General features: G+C 38.0%; 2 protein-coding genes across 3 annotated transcripts; one reads left to right on the top strand and one right to left on the bottom strand.

The window, feature by feature from the left end:
• The first annotated feature begins 1,086 nt into the window (after positions 1-1,086).
• LOC120013387 (probable manganese-transporting ATPase PDR2) lies at positions 1,087-13,084 on the top strand. 2 transcript variants are annotated; one of them, XM_038865180.1, is made up of 22 exons: positions 1,087-1,213; positions 1,367-1,654; positions 1,754-1,846; positions 2,294-2,496; positions 2,885-2,957; positions 3,166-3,338; positions 3,424-3,595; positions 3,736-3,840; positions 3,957-4,067; positions 4,164-4,250; positions 4,363-4,545; positions 4,930-4,980; positions 5,078-5,203; positions 5,943-6,022; positions 6,702-6,810; positions 8,637-8,765; positions 9,463-9,528; positions 9,679-9,750; positions 10,812-10,963; positions 11,249-11,360; positions 11,435-11,551; positions 11,680-12,726. In XM_038865180.1, the coding sequence occupies exons 2-22, from the start codon at positions 1,406-1,408 to the stop codon at positions 12,724-12,726; spliced, it is 3,510 nt and encodes a 1,169-aa protein (XP_038721108.1). In that variant the 5' UTR covers positions 1,087-1,213; positions 1,367-1,405. The 2 variants fall into 2 exon arrangements, with proteins under 2 accessions (XP_038721108.1, XP_038721116.1); XM_038865188.1 differs by lacking the exon at positions 1,087-1,213 and having other exon boundaries at positions 1,406-1,654; positions 11,680-13,084.
• Positions 13,085-15,665: 2,581 nt separating this feature from the next.
• Positions 15,666-18,110, bottom strand: LOC120006322 (acyl-coenzyme A thioesterase 13-like). Its single transcript, XM_038856336.1, has 3 exons — positions 17,911-18,110; positions 16,978-17,121; positions 15,666-16,090 (listed from the first exon to the last, which is right to left on the bottom strand). The coding sequence occupies exons 1-3, from the start codon at positions 18,091-18,093 to the stop codon at positions 15,947-15,949; spliced, it is 471 nt and encodes a 156-aa protein (XP_038712264.1). The 5' UTR covers positions 18,094-18,110; the 3' UTR covers positions 15,666-15,946.
• Between the last annotated feature and the right edge of the window lie 490 nt (positions 18,111-18,600).

Below are 18,600 nucleotides of genomic sequence, written 5' to 3'. Positions count from 1 at the left end.
TTTCTATAGTGATCGCGACTGGAATGCGAGATCTCTTTTGGATGCCGATGGTTTGTGGTAGTTCAAGATGCTCAGATTGGTTTTCAAAATGTGAGGATCGAGCGTAGATGTGATGCCTAAAATCTGGAGGGGCAGGAAGGAGAGATGAAACATCGATTCAGGAAGAGAGAGGTGAAGAGAATAAGAGGAAGAAGACGGGGGCATTAACGTCAGATTTACATATAAAACAAGGTTAAAAGTGGAAATAGGAAACAAATCTTCCAAAGTTGTCTGAAAATTGTCCAAAGTTGGACAATCTCGAAATGACCATAATATGGTATTGTAATTGTCTCGGAATTTGGGTCTCCAAATTGTCGTTTGGTGAAGCTTAATCATATATTGTCTAAGAACAAAATAAATTGTAGTGAAATATTACCTATCAGGCGGGCTGCATATCCAAGTTAGGAGGATATATATCAAAATTTGTGTTTAAATCTCATTGAATGATGGAAATCAAGGTAGTACTTAGTAGTCTAATCCTAACGAAAGATTGAAGACTATGTTATAGGATAAGCTATAAGACTTCCTAGAAGTTCTAGTAAGATTCTTACTCTTACTTCTACAAATAGAGGGGTTGCAGAGGTTTAGAATCACAACTTCTGAGACACACAATTTCAGAGAATACGATCTAGTAGGATTCTTACTACTCTTTTGCAGATCTAGGTATTTTCTAGGATTCTTACTACTCTTTGGATATTTGTGTTGTGCAAATATTCAAACCTAGTCTAGTGCTAGTTTCGACTTTGGATACCCGAACGTTCCTAAAGATAAAGAAGATAAAAGTAGATCGTTTCTGCCTTGTAGATAGATGCTTGCTACCGTGTAGGCCCGGGCCTGGGCCCGGGCCCAGATCTTGTTTGGACCCGGGGCATGTTTGGAGGCAAAGCTCAGATGGTACGATTTACGAGATGGAGTAACGCCGTAACGGAACGGAACTGTTAACTTTTCTTGTTTGGACACCGGATACTGTTTATGCGGATTAAGTGTGAGTTCGCTTACCTCGAATCGATAGTCGATACTCCATTACCCTAAAAAAGTAATAATTAATTATAATAAAAGAAAAAAGAAAAAGAGCTGGGTCAGCTTAACGGGCCACGAACATTTGTCTTTCCGTCGCCCGATCTGGACTTCTGGGCGATCTCCCTGCTTCTCACTTTCTCGATTTTGCTTAGCGGTACGCAGTTCCTCTGCAACCTTTGAACTAGCACGGCGCATCGCGTGTTTTCTGTAACCTTAATTTCGATCATAAACCCTAGCAATTACGAAACTCTAACACTGTTCCTTTTTTGATCGTCTTTTTTACCTGAAACGATATTTTTATGAGCAGGAGATAAAGAGATAGTTGAGTTGAGAGCGAGAGAGGGAGATGTCGCGGTTCCATGTTGGAGGGAAGGTGGTGGATTCTGTTGATTTGTTGAAGAAGAAGCACTGGGGTTGGCGTCTGGATGTATGGCCTTTTGCCATGCTCTATGGTCTCTGGCTGATCGTTATTGTTCCTAGCATCGACTTTGTCGACGCCGCCATAGTTCTCGGTGTCTTCTTTGCTCTCCATGTCTTAGTCTGGCTTTTCACTGCTTGGTCTGTTGATTTCAAATGCATCGCACACTATTCTAAGGTACATCAATTTTTGTCCTTGATATTGCGCTTGGGATTTTGGTTTTTGCTTTGTTTTCAGGGATAGTGAATGATTGTGTTTTCTGTTCTTCGTGAGCAGGTTAACGATATTCATCAGGCGGATGCCTGCAAGATAACTCCTGCGAAATTCTCTGGCTCAAAGGAAGTTGTACCACTGTATAACCGTGAACAAGTAAGGCCCTATTGTATGCAATTTTCCCCCAAGCTATTGGAAATTTGGAATAAAATTTGTGTTGCTCTTGAGGAATTACTGTGCCTGCAATTTGGTTTGATACAATATGTGTTCTTGAATAAGGTTTCATCATTGTTGCTAGAGTTTGAAATTGAAATACTGTAAGTGAAAACTTGATTCATTTAATTGACATGGCACTGGAACACAAACACCTATAATAAATCTTCACTCGCTAGCTACTTATATTAGAATTACATTAGACAATTAGAGCTGTCGCCTCTCTAAATGGAGGTAATGAAAACCCAAAATTATTGAGACATTTTTTGTTTGAATAAGAATTCTTATCTGGGTGCGGGAGTTATTCCTGACTCATGGTTTCAAGCATTCAATATATTCCTTGTTGTTCTTCCACTTGGATTGCCTGATGACATAATTATGTTTTGCTAGCTGGCAGGATCTTCAACCCTGGATGATGGGAAGGAGATTTTCTTTGATTTTAGAAAGCAACACTTCATTTATTCAAAGGAGAGGGAGACCTTTTGCAAGCGTCCATATCCTACTAAGGAGAACATCGGTTACTATCTTAAAAGTTCTGGCCATGGCTCAGAAGCTAAAGTCGTTTCTGCTTTTGAAAGATGGGGACGAAATGTGTAAGTTATGCTTTTAAAATTTCTTACTACATCAGAACTACTTTAAAATCATGATTCTTGTGAAACTTTGTTGGCTTTCTTGTTCAGGTTTTTTACTCCAATGAAGCCTACTTTTCCATTTTATTTTAATGCTTTAGAAACCTCTTTTGTATTTTATATGCTACTTAGTGATTTATAACATTGCCAATGTTGGACATACGGGAATGAGGCACTTTACATACAAAAATTCATTTATGATGAAAATTTCCAATGGTTCTTTTCTGCTGACTTGTGGATTCTTTTTTCTGTTTTAGTATTTATCTTTCATATGACGGATATTGAATAACGCATGAGCTAACTTTATTTGTTTGTTCTATTTTTATTTTTGGATGTTTTCTTGGAAATTTAGATTTGAATATCCTCAGCCAACGTTCCAAAAATTAATGAAAGAGCAATGCATGGAGCCCTTCTTTGTATTTCAGGTTTGCCTCGATTGTAGCCTTTTCTCTTGTATTTGAAGTTCATATTTGTATTTTCCATTTCCTTTTTACTTGGATTTTTTTTCCTTTTGCCCTTTTTTTTACTCTTATTTGATTATTCAATTCCTCTCTCTCTCTCTCTCTATATATATGTGTGTGTGTGTGCGCGCACGAACACATCTTTAATATTTTCCCCATTGACTACGTGCAGGTTTTCTGCGTGGGTCTTTGGTGTTTGGATGAGTATTGGTATTACAGTTTGTTCACCCTATTTATGCTATTCATGTTTGAGTCAACTATGGCAAAAACGCGATTGAAAACTCTAACTGAGCTGAGGCGTGTCAGAGTGGATAGCCAGACATTAATGGTTCATCGTTGTGGGAAGTATGCCATCTATTTTTGAAAGTGAAGCTGTTTTTGTTCTCTGTGTTGGTTCTCTTTTTTAGTTTTTTAATGATGCGAACTATAGGTGGGTGAAGCTGTCTGGGACCGATCTTTTGCCTGGGGATGTTGTCTCCATTGGTCGTTCTTCTGGTCAGAATGAGGAAGATAAGGCAGTACCGGCTGACATGCTTTTATTAGCTGGTAGTGCCATTGTCAATGAGGCCATTCTCACAGGCGAGTCAACTCCACAATGGAAGGTGTGTTCCTATTATTTGATTTAGCTCATCATCACCTTTTTTATCCATCTGGATCATAATCCTGAAAGTTAATGAGTTTTTGGATGCTGATTTTACCTCCTGATTTGAAATGAACTTGTATGATAACATTTTTTCTTTAGGTTTCAATCATGGGTAGGGGAATTGAGGATAAGTTGTCAGTTAGGCGTGATAAAACTCATGTTTTATATGGTGGCACTAAATTGTTGCTACATACTCCAGATAAGGTGGGCCGTGATTGGTTTTTTTTTTAATATTCATTTTCCCCATTTTACCCCAAGTATACTGGGTAATATTAATATGGCGCATTGCTTATCTACTTCTCTTTGCTTTTCTGGCACAGACCTTTCCACTTAGAACCCCAGATGGTGGCTGCCTGGCTGTTGTTCTGCGAACTGGCTTTGAGACAAGTCAAGGAAAGCTAATGAGGACTATTTTATTCTCCACAGAGAGGGTAATTGATTTAATCCTTACTTTACTATTATTTTTGAATGATATGGTGTACCCTGTAGTTTGTATATTTTTTTTATTTTCAACTTCTTATATGTAGGTTACGGCTAACAATTGGGAAAGTGGGCTCTTCATTCTTTTTTTGCTCATATTTGCATTGGTTGCAGCTGCTTACGTACTTGTTAAGGTACATTGTGCTTCCTTTATAGGCACTTAATGGAGTGTCATACTGTCATGTACTAATGTTGTGTGATTGCTGTGTATGTTTCATTATATGATGAGATACTTTCTTGTTGTAGGGGCTGGAGGATCCCACAAGAAGCAAGTACAAGCTTTTTCTAAGTTGTTCATTTATTATTACTTCAGTGATCCCCCCTGAGCTGCCAATGGAATTGTCAATGGCTGTTAATACATCTCTGATTGCTCTGGCACGACGTGGAATATTTTGTACAGAACCTTTTCGGATTCCATTTGCTGGAAAGGTGAGTGGGACTTGCTGTAAGTTGGTAATTTAAGGGCTTAATGCTAAATATTACTTATGGTGGAGCAATGAATTTTGTGCGGAGGATCTTAGATATTCTTCGTGCCTGTTTCATATATAAGTGTGTGCGCTCATGTGTGTGTGGTGATTTTCTGCTCATATAACATACAGTTACGTTTTGGGAGTGAAGATAGATTTTCTGTTCTTCTTACAATTATTCGAGAGAGAATGTGTACTAAGGATTTTTTGTTATGCATTTATTTTTCCTTTCTATATTACGTGGCTGGGTTCTGGTCCCATTTAGCCCATTTGATAATGCTATTTTGCCCTGGGGTTGTTCAATCTTTATTTACCTGCATTTGAGTGTTTTTCCTTCCCACTGCAGGTAGACATATGTTGCTTTGATAAAACTGGGACCCTCACATCAGATGACATGGTATACCTGTCTAAGGATTGGGACACTTTGTTTTTGTTGATGAATAATGTTTCTATTATGTATGCTTTTCTAAATCCTTGTTCCTTTTCTTTTGCAGGAGTTTTCTGGAGTGGTTGGTTTGAGTGGAAGTTTCGCTTTGGAATCTGATGTGACTAAGCTACCTGCCCGCACATTGGAAATTCTGGCTTCTTGTCATGCATTAGTGTTTCTGGACAATAAGCTGGTATGTGATGTACATAGTTGATGAACTGTGTTGAAAATGTCTGAGATTTTAGCCATTTCGTTACTGTATTGGACGCTGTCCTTTATTGAAGTAGAAGGCTATTGTTTAAGGAGCATCTCGATGAAATGTGATGTCCAGATGATTAGACCACAATCTGTTTTTAAGTTCTCCTCACCCTTCCCTCCCTTTCCCCCTCATCTGGATTAGCTCTCTGCAATAGTATGTAAATGCTTTGAGTGTGCATAATAATATGCCTTTTCATTGACTTGGGTATAAGTTCAGGCAGGAGCTATGGGGTCCTTGGAATTTTACATTGAAGCTAGTGGTTTGATACGCTATGAAATCTAGCCTTTGAATGGTTACTTTAAGTGTACATTATTATTGGGATATATTTTTTCTTTCTTTAACCTTATTTGTTATGTTGTGTGTATTGACAATAAATGCTACTCTCCCATAAGAGGGCACCTTTTAGCAGCTTCTTCTACAATGTCATCATTGGCTACAATGACATAATAGCTAGATTCACAGAGTACAAATTCTGTTTGAATGCATAATAGCTGAAGTCTGTCACAGAATGTTTGAAATGCTTGAATTTGCATGTCTTATTGAATTTTATTGTTGAGCTTGAGCAAATTTCTGGAATTTATTCATTTTGAATGAGGCATGGGGACTACAATGATACCCATTGGAATCCTTGCTCTGTTTCTTATACTGATACGTGAGAGTTGGTTTCGCGTAGGTTGGTGATCCTCTTGAGAAGGCTGCACTTAAAGGAATAGATTGGAGTTATAAATCTGATGAGAAGGCTGTCCCAAAAAAGTAAGATGTAATGTCAGTCAGATATTCAAATTTTATCTGAACTGATTCCTCGTTTATGCGCTGCTTGATTTTTCTATAAAAGAACCTCTCTACATCCTCTCCTATAATCAATTTGCTTCTTGTCTGTTTTGGCTCACTCATGGTTGATTCAGTTACACTGGGTCACATTTTGGGCATCAAATCTTGAAGGCTTTTTGGAGATGGCTGTATTTTAAATATGACCAACTCTCTAGTTTCTTTAATTGGTCCAGTTCAGCCTTGGTCTGCTCTTGCTTTTATCATTGAACAACTGTTTCTTTATGGTTTAAGCTCTACAATTTTCAGATTCTTTGAGTTTGGCCCCCAAAACTTGCGAACCATCTGTACCAAATGAATTGCGAACAATCTGTTCCAGCGTTACCCAAATAACTTGACAGGAGTATTTTGGATTCTGGGGTTTTTATGTGCTAGGCTGCTAGCTGTCCTATCTTGGGCAGGATGTGCTCCTTTTTTCCCCTTATTTTAAACTGTTATTGATTCTAACCCTAATGTAGACTAGTAACATAGACAAATTTATAGGTCATAGTGTCATACATGCGTCTTTTAGTTATAGTTATGAGGCTGAGTTTGTACTTAAGTCTTTAATTACTTCTCTATTCATGCTATATAAGCTAATTTTGATTGTTTGTGTTCTTTACAGGGGGAATGGCAATGTTGTGCAGATTGTTCAGAGACACCATTTCGCATCCCACTTAAAACGAATGGCTGTTGTTGTCCGTATTCAGGAAGAATTTTTTGCTTTCGTGAAGGTGTGTAGGTGCTATACTGATGTAGTTTAAAAACTACTGATGAAGATTTTTTGTAGGATTGAGCAACCAAAACCCTAACCCCCAAATTAAGCCCAAAAAGTAAGAACCCTAGGACAGAAATTCACAATTCCCAGGTCTGAAATTGGAACAAAATTTTTCAATTTTTTGAATCGAACAAAATGGACCTTGAATCTCTCAGGTAGGGTCGGATAAACTAACCTTCCCCTCTCAGCCTCTCACCGAGTGTGTGTAAGGAATCTCTCTGATAGGGTCGTGCCTATACAGGCTCAACACCCAAGGCCCAACCGACACCCACCCACATGGGCCGGCTGTACCCAAGGCCTCCCAACCCATACTAAAAAACCTTGGGTACTAAGGGAGGCCCATACCTCCCCCCTATAAACAACACCTTAGCTCCCACATCTTTCGATGTGGGACAATCCTATCAATACCCTCTCCTTCAAGACCAACGCCCACGTTGGTCGAGCACCATAGCCGACCACTCCAGTAGGCTCACCCCCGTTGGTTGAGCACCATGGCCGGCCACTCCGCAGGCACGACCCCAAGTTGAAGGCACAACAAGAACCTTGCTTCGATACCATTGATAGGGTCGTGCCCATACACGCTCAGCACCCAAGGCCTAACTGACACCCACCCACATGGATCGATTGTACCCAAGGCCTCCCAACCCATACTAGAAAATCTTGGGTACTAAGGGAGGCTCATACCTCCCTCTATAAACAACACCTTAGCTCCCACATCTTTCAATGTGGGACAATCCTATCACTCTCCTTTTGCAACTTTGCATAAAAACTCTCACTATTATTCGTTCTTCTTGATAAATTACATCCATATATATATAGACTCCTAGTAATCCTAATTACATAAAAACTTCCTTCAAATAAAACTAGGATTCCTAAAACTAAACTAATATGACTCCAATTATAACTATGACTTGACTTAGGAAAATAACCTAATGAAAAACAACTAGAAATACTGTAAAATCCAAAATTCCAACATAGCTGTAAATTCTAACAATACCCTTACTCTTAAAACTAAAAGAAACTTAGTTAAAATAGACACAATAATATACTAACTTATGAAAACATAAAATTAGATAAATACTAGCTAGAACTAATGGCTTCCTGCATCATATACTACTTTGTCATGAGTTCTGCTATTTGAATACATGAATTTATGGATTCAGATATTTGGGATTTCTGTTCAGAAACTTGTGTGTGAGTATGTAGCTTTGGATAAGGAACTGAAAATATGTTTCTGTAGGTAGCTTGAGGTTACAAATCATATCATCATTTCAATATGATGGATCGTTTTTTTTTTTGTCGTAGTATTTATTTCTGATGTTCTTTAGGCATGGTTTCTTGGTGTAAAAATGGACTGACGTTTGAAATTTGTTTATGAAACATGGAGCAGAGGAAAGATTGTGATATGGAACTGAACAACCGTGGTCCTGAATCTGGATTGAGAGGGAAAAAATGATAACCATGGGAAAACTTAAAAAATATTGTCATGGGGTATTGATTGATTGAACTTGCAGCAACAAATCATGCTTTTTTCCATGATGTTGTTCGGATGCATTGTGTGGAAGGACTTGAGAAAAAGAAATTACTATTGGAACATATTTATTTTTGAGTTTTCTTAGTCTTTTTGTACGTGTCTTCATATATGCCCTTACAGCTTCAAAGGTTTTTCCTTAGCAACATATATTCTAATTGGAAGAAATTTTGGAGGATGCGTCAACAGTTTCCTTCGCATTTACACTTTGATTGAGCTTCCCTTCATTGTTCCTCCTAATCTCATTGCAGGGTGCTCCGGAGACCATCCAGGAACGGCTCAAGGATTTGCCATCATCATATGTTGAGACCTACAAGAAATATACTCGTCAGGGGTCTCGTGTTCTGGCGCTTGCTTTTAAGTCCCTCCCTGACATGATGGTATAATTCTTTAATGTTTAGTTTTTCCCTTGTTACTGTACTTGTGTCAACATTGCTTTTTCTTTTTTTTTTTGGTTTTGAGTACTTTGTTGTCAGTTGATGATATAAACCTTCTTGTTAGAGAAGTTGCTAATGTAATGGGAAATGGAATTGTTGACTAGTATAATTGGCTTAGTGGGAAAGGACTCTTTGAGGGGGTTTGTGTTTTTTAATGTGATTGATCTTTTATCGAATTGTTGCTTCTAATGGAATGCGCCCCCTTGGCTCTATTATCTGAATATAATGTTTCTTTTTACTGCGGATTGCAATATCTATGTTCTTATATGATAGGCTATGGTTTTCACTCATGTGTGGTTGCTTTATTTTCCTCTTTCATGTGTCAGTTTCCCTTATTAATGTTCTTTAATTTTTTCTGCGGAGGTGGAAATCTCTTAAAACCACCCATTCTAGACAAGTATATTTAACACTCACTGTGGTTTCTTCGTTTAATCAAGAAGTTTTGGAAAGAGAGACATGCATCGTCGTTTGTGTTCTTACTTCTTGGTCCTAATAGTGAAGATTTCATCTCTCTCTATTGCTCTGCTAACCAACTTCGTTCTTTGACATGCTTCATATTATTGCATCTCTATCTTTATTAATTAGCGAGTATGTGCATGTTGATTTGACTCCTTTTTTCCCCCCTTTTAATTACATGAAGGTTAGTGAAGCTAGAAGCTTGGATAGAGATATGGTGGAGAGTGGCCTTACTTTTGCTGGTTTTGCGGTAAATGGCGACCTTTTTTTTGCAATTTTTTTCTCTTCACTTTTATTACCGATTCTCCTTTTTGAAATAGTTTAATATATATTTTGAGAGACTGCTCTATGGTAGTTGCTTACGTTGTTGTTACTAAATGTTTGATACTATGGTTTTCAGGTATTTAATTGTCCTATAAGAGCTGATTCAGCCTCTATTCTGTCAGAATTAAAAAATTCATCACATGACTTGGTAAGCAGCATGTTATCCTCAGACATCTTTCCCTTGCCTGACATATTCATCTATTCGAGATTAGGAACTGATGGCTAGAAGTATAAGACAACCTAAGATGAAAGCTGAAACCTTTCAAATTGGATTTATATGGCAATGCCCATTTTTTTGTTTTGTTTTTGAAAGTTAGAAAAATCACAAGCACATTTTAGTTATAGCGCAGCAGTGGACGCAGCACCTTTTAAATTTAAAACCTAGGAGGTATTGGAAGGTTGTCGAGATATATTGGTCCTTGGGTGCCTTTGCAAGAGAAGGAATAAAACATGTAAACATTGGATTAATATGTTTTTAAGTTCGCATCTAATAGAAAATGTAGTGATCAAAATAGCTATTTAAGTCTTTTAGCAATCTCTTCATAGCACGACATACTAATCACATGACTTACGTAAAAGACATCACATTGCCAAGCAGGCGCTAAACTAAACGTGGAACTACTAGCTTATTATAAAGCAAAACAGGAATGGGCATATGCAGATTAACAAGGGTAACATCTCTCAAAATGTACTCCTATGTTTGGCCATTGTATCAGTTTAGATAAAAAAAAAAAAAAACTGATGTAGTAAGATAATCAATGAGAAGGATCTGTTGAATCCAAAATCACTTTTTATTGGCCTCCCTCTTCTCTTTTTACTTTCTTCTGCTTGACTTTTCTTGAATCTTTTGTGGTGGAGCACCAAATCTCTAGTAAAAGTAAGACCATAATCTCTAAAACGAATGACTAAAAAATGATTGGTTTATTTTAAATGAAAAATTCTAAAGTTTTCCATTTCTATAACATTATATAAAGTTGCCTTTTTAATCACTTCCATGATGTTTGCATCCCTTCTCCCTTGTACTCTTACAGCTTGGGTTGGGTTGGGTTGGGTTGATGACTATGTCTTTCTGAATGCTATCCGGCCCTCCTTTCAGTGTACTGTTTCAGACAATTCTTTATATATGAGAAACTCGATGAAAATAGTTTAATTTTCACCCAAAAAAATTCAAAATAGATTAGTAAGGCCTACTATGCTTTGTAATGTCAGGTGATGATCACTGGGGACCAAGCTTTGACAGCTTGCCATGTTGCTAGCCAAGTGCACATTGTATCAAAACCAGCATTGATTCTTAATTCATCAAGGAATGGTGAAGGTTATGAGTGGGTATCACCTGATGAGACTGACAGGATTCGCTACAGGTGAAGTTTTTCCTGTTATTATCGTTGACCATCTCTTTTATATTTGAAATTATTTTCTTATGTGGTAGATTTTCTTTAGAATTTGAGAAGAATTTCTCTCATATTCTAGGCTGTAAGCTTCCTAATGCAATGAGGTTATTTACAGTAATAGTTTTTTGGCTAGTGAAACTTCTGATAATATGCCCCTTTTCTCACCAGAAAAGGGGAGACATAGGGAAAGAAAACTATGACTTCAATTTTATTTCCCATTAATGTACTGAAGAAAGGCATGGTTACTGATTTCAGTGATGAGGAGGTTGAGACTCTGTCTGAGACCCATGATCTCTGCATCGGAGGTGACTGCTTTGAAATGTTACAACAGACTTCTGCTGCTCTTCGAGTCATTCCTTATGCAAAGGTCCCAACTGTTACAAATTTTGCTTAAACTGCATTTTTTTTTTCAGTCTGACATGTATCGTAACAATTGGCCAGGTTTTTGCAAGAGTTGCACCTGAACAAAAAGAGCTAATCATGACAACTTTAAAAACCATGGGAAGAATGACACTGATGTGTGGTGATGGGACAAACGATGTTGGAGCGCTAAAACAGGTAAACTTTTTAAGATATATTGTGGGTACCCTTGGTGACACTAGTGGAATTTTTAAATTTGATCTACTTACTGCTTGCAAAATGACAACAGCAGTGGAAAATTCAAACGTTTCAATATTTCCCTTCAGGCCCACGTAGGAGTTGCTCTGCTGAATGCAGTGCCACCTAGTCAAAGTGGAAACCCATCATCTCAGACATCAAAAGGCGAGACTGCAAAGCCTGTCAAGTTGAAGAAATCGAAACCTGCATCAGATTCCACCAGTCATACTGCTGGTAATCGCCACCTGACTGCTGTAGAGATGAAACAACAGAAGCTAAAGAAGATGATGGATGAGATGAATGAAGAGGCAGATGGTCGCACAGCTCCTATGGTCAAGCTTGGGGATGCCTCGATGGCATCACCATTCACTGCGAAGCATGCATCAGTCGCCCCCACTACAGATATAATTCGTCAGGGTCGTAGTACTCTGGTGACTACTCTGCAGATGTTCAAGATTCTTGGCCTTAACTGCCTTGCTACTGCTTATGTGCTGAGTGTTATGTATCTGGATGGTGTCAAGCTTGGTGATGTCCAGGCTACAATAAATGGTATCTTTACAGCTGCGTTTTTCTTGTTTATCTCTCATGCTCGCCCTCTTCCCACCCTCTCAGCTGAGCGGCCGCACCCCAACATTTTCTGCGCCTTTGTCTTACTTTCTCTACTGGGGCAGTTTGCGATCCACCTATTTTTCTTGGCTTCATCTGTAAAAGAGGCTGAGAAGTACATGCCTGATGAATGTATTGAGCCGGACTCAGATTTTCATCCCAACTTGGTGAATACAGTTTCGTACATGGTGAACATGATGATTCAGGTAGCCACCTTTGCTGTGAACTACATGGGCCATCCTTTCAACCAGAGCATCTCAGAAAACAAACCATTCTTGTATGCTCTCGTGGGTGCTGTAGGTTTCTTCACGGCTGTTACATCTGATCTATTCAGGGACCTGAATGACTACTTAAAATTGGTGCCTTTGCCACCGGCATTCAGGAATAAGTTACTGTTTTGGGCTCTTCTCATGTTTCTGAGCTGCTACGCGTGGGAGAGATTTTTGAGATGGGCATTCCCTGGGAAAATTCCAGATTGGAAGAAACGACAACGTCTGGCTGCTACTAATTTGGAAAAGAAACGGATCTGATGTCAATGTGTCATACGACGTGGATAGGTGTTTCGGCTGCAGATAAATACAGACATTGTTGATGGCATAAGCTAGGACGAAAAGCAGAAAACTTCGATTGTATTTGTAAATTACAATGTTCCCTCCCTTTGGGTGGTGGGAATTTTTGTCCAACTCCATCTAGAAAGGATTTTTTTCTCTCTCATTGATTATTCTATCTAAGCACCTGTAGTATGGTGCTATTGACATTGGATCCTGAGGCATGGAACTTGGTTCAACCTTCAAACTGAAACTTTTATTTGAACGACTCTGGATTTTGGAATTACAGATTGTCATTGTTACAGATTGATACGAAGTTTGCAGTCATTTTTTCCCCTCTTGCCTATTCTTCTTTATTTTTTCAGACCTTTTTGAATTATTGAATGATTCTGAGAATTGGCACTAAACTAGTAACTATTTCAGATGTAAAGAAAACTGGGGATGTATATTGTAAGAACAGAGGATTTTCTGGCTCAACTGCAGAGGCTAACCGATCTGTAATTGTGCACACGTTATAAGAGAGCGAAATTGTTAAGGATCATAATGTTTTTTGTCCAGTTATTTCAAATGTGGAGATGGATGCAAATGATGCATGTGAAATTGTGGCTCCCACATGATCCATATGAAATCATATATGTCAATCTCAGTATTTATAATAATTGGCACAAAAAACACACTAGCAACTATAAGACTTCTGATAAACGAGACCTTGAATGTCTACAGTGAAAATCTCTATTGGAACTTAAAAGAATTCTACATTTCTCATAGAAACCAGATATTGCTTTGACTATAAACAAAAGTTGGCTTGGCAATCATCTTGGGATGTATATGTTAGTTACATTGCATGAGCTGTGAAATCAAAAAATGTAAAATGTTTGTTACATTGCATGTGCATGTCATGAAGAGCATCATCCTATGTACACTCATTGGCTGCTGCAATATTTGAGACCGTGATGAGGAAGGTTGATTCATCACAAGGAAGAACAATACGGCCATGGTTACTAAACCCGAACTCCTCTGCAGCTCTCTCTAGTAGTTTCTGGAAAGTTTGATTCTTCAAGTAAGGTATTGGAACCACAAATCTCTTCAGTTCATCACCCACATACACCACAAAGTGTCCCTTTGGAGTTACCTTTGTATTGCTACCTTGTTTCTTTGCCATGTATTGCATGTACAAAGTTAGTACTAAATGCAGAATGGAAGGAGTGTACTTATGCATATATCTATACAAGGATAATGATTTATATAGGACTCAAATCATTTATACTTGCTTGATTAACAGTAATGAAACAGTGCTGAACCGAAAATGTTGACAATCCTGTGTTTATCTGCAATGTCAAGATGGGAGGTAGTAAGAAGCGGAGTCATGAAAAATTGGGTTTTCTGATTGTCAAGACTATTATCTCATGTGGGATTAACATAACTCAACCGAGTGGTATATAAATAAAGTTCTTATACCAGTTGTGTCACTCCGAACCCTTCGTGACGCGGACAATATCCTTAATGTGTTTGGGCTTGGATTAGTGATAACAAATAATATCCTTGATGTGTTTGGGTTTGGATTTCCGACACCGATTAAGATGTAATATTGTTCCAAAAGTCGATGATTGGAAGACAATTCAAGTCTCGCAAGTCACATGTTAATTGTTATACGTATTATTTCATGATCATGCACATGTTTGGCATTTGAAAAACCCTATATTCACTGCATGTTTGTTGCTCGTGAAGTTTATTTAGTCTCATTTTGTTCCCATGATCACACTCATATGTGAATCTGCCTTTTCAGCTCAACTGTTTTTCAATATAGGCAGCGAGGAGACAATGAACTGGGTCAGTAAAACCATTCCTCTTTTGTGCAAAACCAGTATTTCAAGTTCAAATTATTTGACCAGTGACGTGATAAGATTAAGATCATTCTTAAGGATGAGTGTTAGAATTTGTATAAATGATTTGAAACGTGCCAACCCAACCAAATTAATTTTTTGGATTGAATGACAGTAATATGATATCGGAGCAAGAGAGTCTTGGGTTCAAACCTTAACTTCTACGATTTAAAGCCACATTGGTTAGTTATCCCAAGTGTGAGCCCGTGTGTTTGCTAATACTAAGCCTAGTGTTGGGCCTCATTTGTTATGCATGTGTTGGGCTGTCGGATTGTCCAACTCACACCGCAAAGGATTTCATATTTATGGCAGGAGATTGCATGGTAGAAGTATTAGTTTCTTGTCAACCAAACATTTTTTTCCTACAGTTGGAACATGTGTGCAAGCTTTACAAATACACATGGGTTATTGACAGCACATCAAAAACTTCAAAAAAAAAAAATAAAAATTAATTCTACCAAATTAATACTGTTCTTAATAATGCCTAAATACACAATAAGTTCAGTTCTTCACTTCTTCTCATCAAGATCATGGTTATCCTCTTCTTCTGTACCTAATATATATAGGTTGATTGACCTTTATCTCATACAATATTTTAAGCAAAGCCAAATCGAACAACAAAACAATGAAACAGTATGATGTTCATGGGGCACAATTGTCTAAACCCTAAAATGGGAAAATAAAAAAAATAAAAAAACCTCAAGTTCCAATTCACTGAACCATGCATGATGTCTATGGTCATTGAGGCCTCCTAAAAAGGTCTACTTAATTTCTCAACTTGTTCCAAAGGAACAAAACAGCCAGTTATTAATGGAATTCCATGTCGGCTCTCTGTAAAATTACTCGTTTGAACGAGGGCTTCCAAATACATCGTAAGCTAATCTTGTGTGGACGAATGACCAACCCGCAATGAATAGGGAAGGTATAAGCTTGCTTGAGAGTAACGAAGTTCAATGGAGGAAATGCCAGGAAAAATCATAGGAAAAATGCTGCTGGAAGTAACGGATCTGAACACTTCTAACATTACAACAAAGCGACTTCCTCCTAATAACAGAATGGTTCGGAAATTTTCATATATTGAAAAAAGCAAACTGCATAATTGTTTATCATTTCTCCGCTTAAAGTTTTCCTGTTCCTATGAAATGGTAGCTTCAGACTTCAGTGTCTTATAAACATAAACATTAGGATACAAACCGTAAAATGTTCTCAAACATCTGATAAATACACTGTTCAGTTTCATCTGAGAAGAAAAACATCATTACCTTCTCCAACGAATGCCGATGTATTGAAATTCTAACCATTTGGGTAAATACAATTGTTCACAATCTACTTGCAACTTGAAGGTACTTGGTATGACGTCCCTGTGCAATAATCTTTTTAGTCTTCTTGTTCCTTAACTCAACCGAGACAACTCCAACAGCCTTTCCAACGCGTAAAGTCTTGGCCTCGATTTCAACTTCATCCTGCATTTCGAGAAAACCAGCAAAGAATAATAGGGCCTTAATGAAAAAAGAAAGTTCTCCAAGACACATTAGAGAAGTGTCTGCAAGACTGCAACTTCAAGAGTAGTCAAAATACTACAGCATAAGAGCTTCTAACAGAACCAGAAGAAGGCAATCAATGCTTAACTACAACATTTTACTCTCTTCGAGCTACACTTCCCAGAAAAGAAACCAAATAATTGCGGTAAAATCAAATTAACATACAATCTATTAAAGGTGAGAAATATGGTTGATTTCTTTCTCTTTTTTTTTTGGAACAATCTAGGACATATCTGAAAGTGCAAATCATGTAACAAATATATGCATCTATACTCTATTTAGAAAAATCCAGTGACATTAGCTTCTGGAACAAATGCAGTATTGAAGTTGAGAAGGATTCAAATTAAAGTGCTGTAATGTCCGGCTTGATCAAGTTCGAGTCACGCTTCCACACCACATTAATTAGCACTAACATTAAGGTCATGTATTCAAGTAACAATTATACGTTCATAAGACAACAACTCCGGATAGCATTGAACCCAAGGACACCACACTCTAACCCTACCAAGTTATTGCAGCGAAATAGAAGTTCAGTTATGGGTAGAGGATTTCTATCTTATGTGTTATTACACACACAACCTTTTCTGCTTCAAACCTATACACTTTCGTTTTTTTTTTTTTCTGAGTATTATTAGCCCGGCGGACTCATTGTTTGTATATACAAACCTAATGTATGTTTAGGACATACAGTTGATTAACACTGCTAAGCATGCATATTGTTCCCATAAGGATAAATGCGTGAATGCATCCATATGCTGATACAATTAGGAAGATAAATGAGTGTAAGCTGCAAAGTGGTTGTCACTCACATTGGCATAGGCAGCATCCAAGTAGGAGACGTTGATATCTACTGAAACTCCAGTTGATGGAGCTCCAACAGTGAATATTACAGCTGACCCTACCAAGTCCACCAGTGTAGCTGTGACCCCACCGTGCAAAAAATTACCAGCATTCTGAATCATTAACCATCAAACTTCAAACAGATCAAGACCCATTAATCAAAAGCACTTTCAGTGAAATACACACAGTATAATACATTGGTTTACTTTACATTTTGCAAGGAATTCCCTCACTTGACATAGACTTCCACAATCAAAATCAATGCAAAGTCTTCTAAAATTGACATAAACAACCCACAAAATGAATTGATTAATTGAAGGAATCTAGTTATTCTTTGACTCCAAACGATTATATTCATCTCCCCAAATTTTCCTAGAAACTAAACAAGGGCATGAGGTACTTCCGTTCCAGTTGCTTTCTCATTATCTGAAATGGGTCAAATTATCAAATTCCAAATCACATTCGTTTCAAAGATTTTTCTAGCTACACTGGTCTCAAATTCCTGAATTTTGACAGAAAATCGTACAACCCAAGAGGGAAAAAAAAGTGCATTTGTGAAATTTGTGCGTGTGTACTTATGGGTCTTGAGAGAATAATACATATATAGAATTATATATCCATACACGCAGATCAAATTCAAAATTTCAAATTGACCTTAAATGTAGGCAATAATATCTAGATACTTCACAAGTACTGTCAAAAAGTAGACAATTTCACACAAAAAATTGGGCACTCATCTCTGTATCAACATCTTTCGTAGGACCATGAGGACCAATTTCATAACCCAGGACAGAACTTCACTAGTGAACCCTAAAACACAGCAACCCCTTCTCTCTCTGTGTGTTATATAGAGAGAGAATTGCAGTGAAGTGAATTGACTGATAAGATTGATATGGAGGTACCAGCAGACGTTGAGGGACTTTGAAGGAGCAGACAAGACGACCAGGTTCGATGAGATCGATTTTGAGACCATCCATGATAAAGCGTTCGAAGAATCTGGTTGGCATGCCATCGATAGTCGATGCGTTCTTGTCGTCTTCACCTCCTCCTTTCTCCAAGTACCTCCTCACTGCCTCCATTTCCATTTTCCTTCTAAGTTTGACCAAACAAAGCCCTTTTCTATTGGACTGTTGCCTTCACTGCATTATCGGGCTGGGCCTAACTCGAGGAACATAATTGGGCCTGAAGGCCTTCAACTCTTACCCTGTTCCAGACGCCCAAGTTGTTACTTGTTATGATACATTGGGTCATTGCTTGTGGGCCCATGTAGTCACCAAGACCCACCAAATTATAGGTTTCAACTCATCCAAGCCCGCGATGCTTGGGCCATCACTCATTGCTTGTGGGCCCATTTACTTACCAAGACCCACCAAATTATGGAAAAGGATTTGCTGGAATTATTCCAACAATTCCACCTCATCTCCACCATTGAATGCATTAAGTGTAATGTTGTCAAATCAATGCAACAAGTGAAATTGCTGGAATAATTCCAGCCCCCCTTCCCCCAAATTATAGGTTCCAACGAGTCCCAAGCAATATAAATAAACATTAATATAACATTATCGCAACGCTGGTTCATAGAGTTGTGGGTC

Source organism: Tripterygium wilfordii, chromosome 2, assembly GCF_013401445.1.
Source record: "Tripterygium wilfordii isolate XIE 37 chromosome 2, ASM1340144v1, whole genome shotgun sequence".
Classification (NCBI taxonomy): domain Eukaryota; kingdom Viridiplantae; phylum Streptophyta; class Magnoliopsida; order Celastrales; family Celastraceae; genus Tripterygium; species Tripterygium wilfordii.
The sequence above is the reverse complement of the archived record's forward strand: the minus strand, read 5'-3'. Positions and strand labels throughout refer to the sequence as shown.

Excerpts from the sequence above, each read along its gene's own strand:
- LOC120006322 (XM_038856336.1), bottom strand. The coding sequence starts at position 18,093 with ATGGAAATGGAGGCAGTGAGGAGGTACTTGGAGAAAGGAGGAGGTGAA. Across the intron at positions 17,122-17,910 it reads AAGTCCCTCAACGTCTGCTG|AATGCTGGTAATTTTTTGCA; the intron begins GTACCTCCATAT and ends TTAATGATTCAG. Across the intron at positions 16,091-16,977 it reads TGGATGCTGCCTATGCCAAT|GATGAAGTTGAAATCGAGGC; the intron begins GTGAGTGACAAC and ends CTCGAAATGCAG.
- LOC120013387 (XM_038865188.1), top strand. The coding sequence starts at position 1,406 with ATGTCGCGGTTCCATGTTGGAGGGAAGGTGGTGGATTCTGTTGATTTG. Across the intron at positions 1,655-1,753 it reads GCATCGCACACTATTCTAAG|GTTAACGATATTCATCAGGC; the intron begins GTACATCAATTT and ends CTTCGTGAGCAG. Across the intron at positions 5,204-5,942 it reads TGTTTCTGGACAATAAGCTG|GTTGGTGATCCTCTTGAGAA; the intron begins GTATGTGATGTA and ends GGTTTCGCGTAG.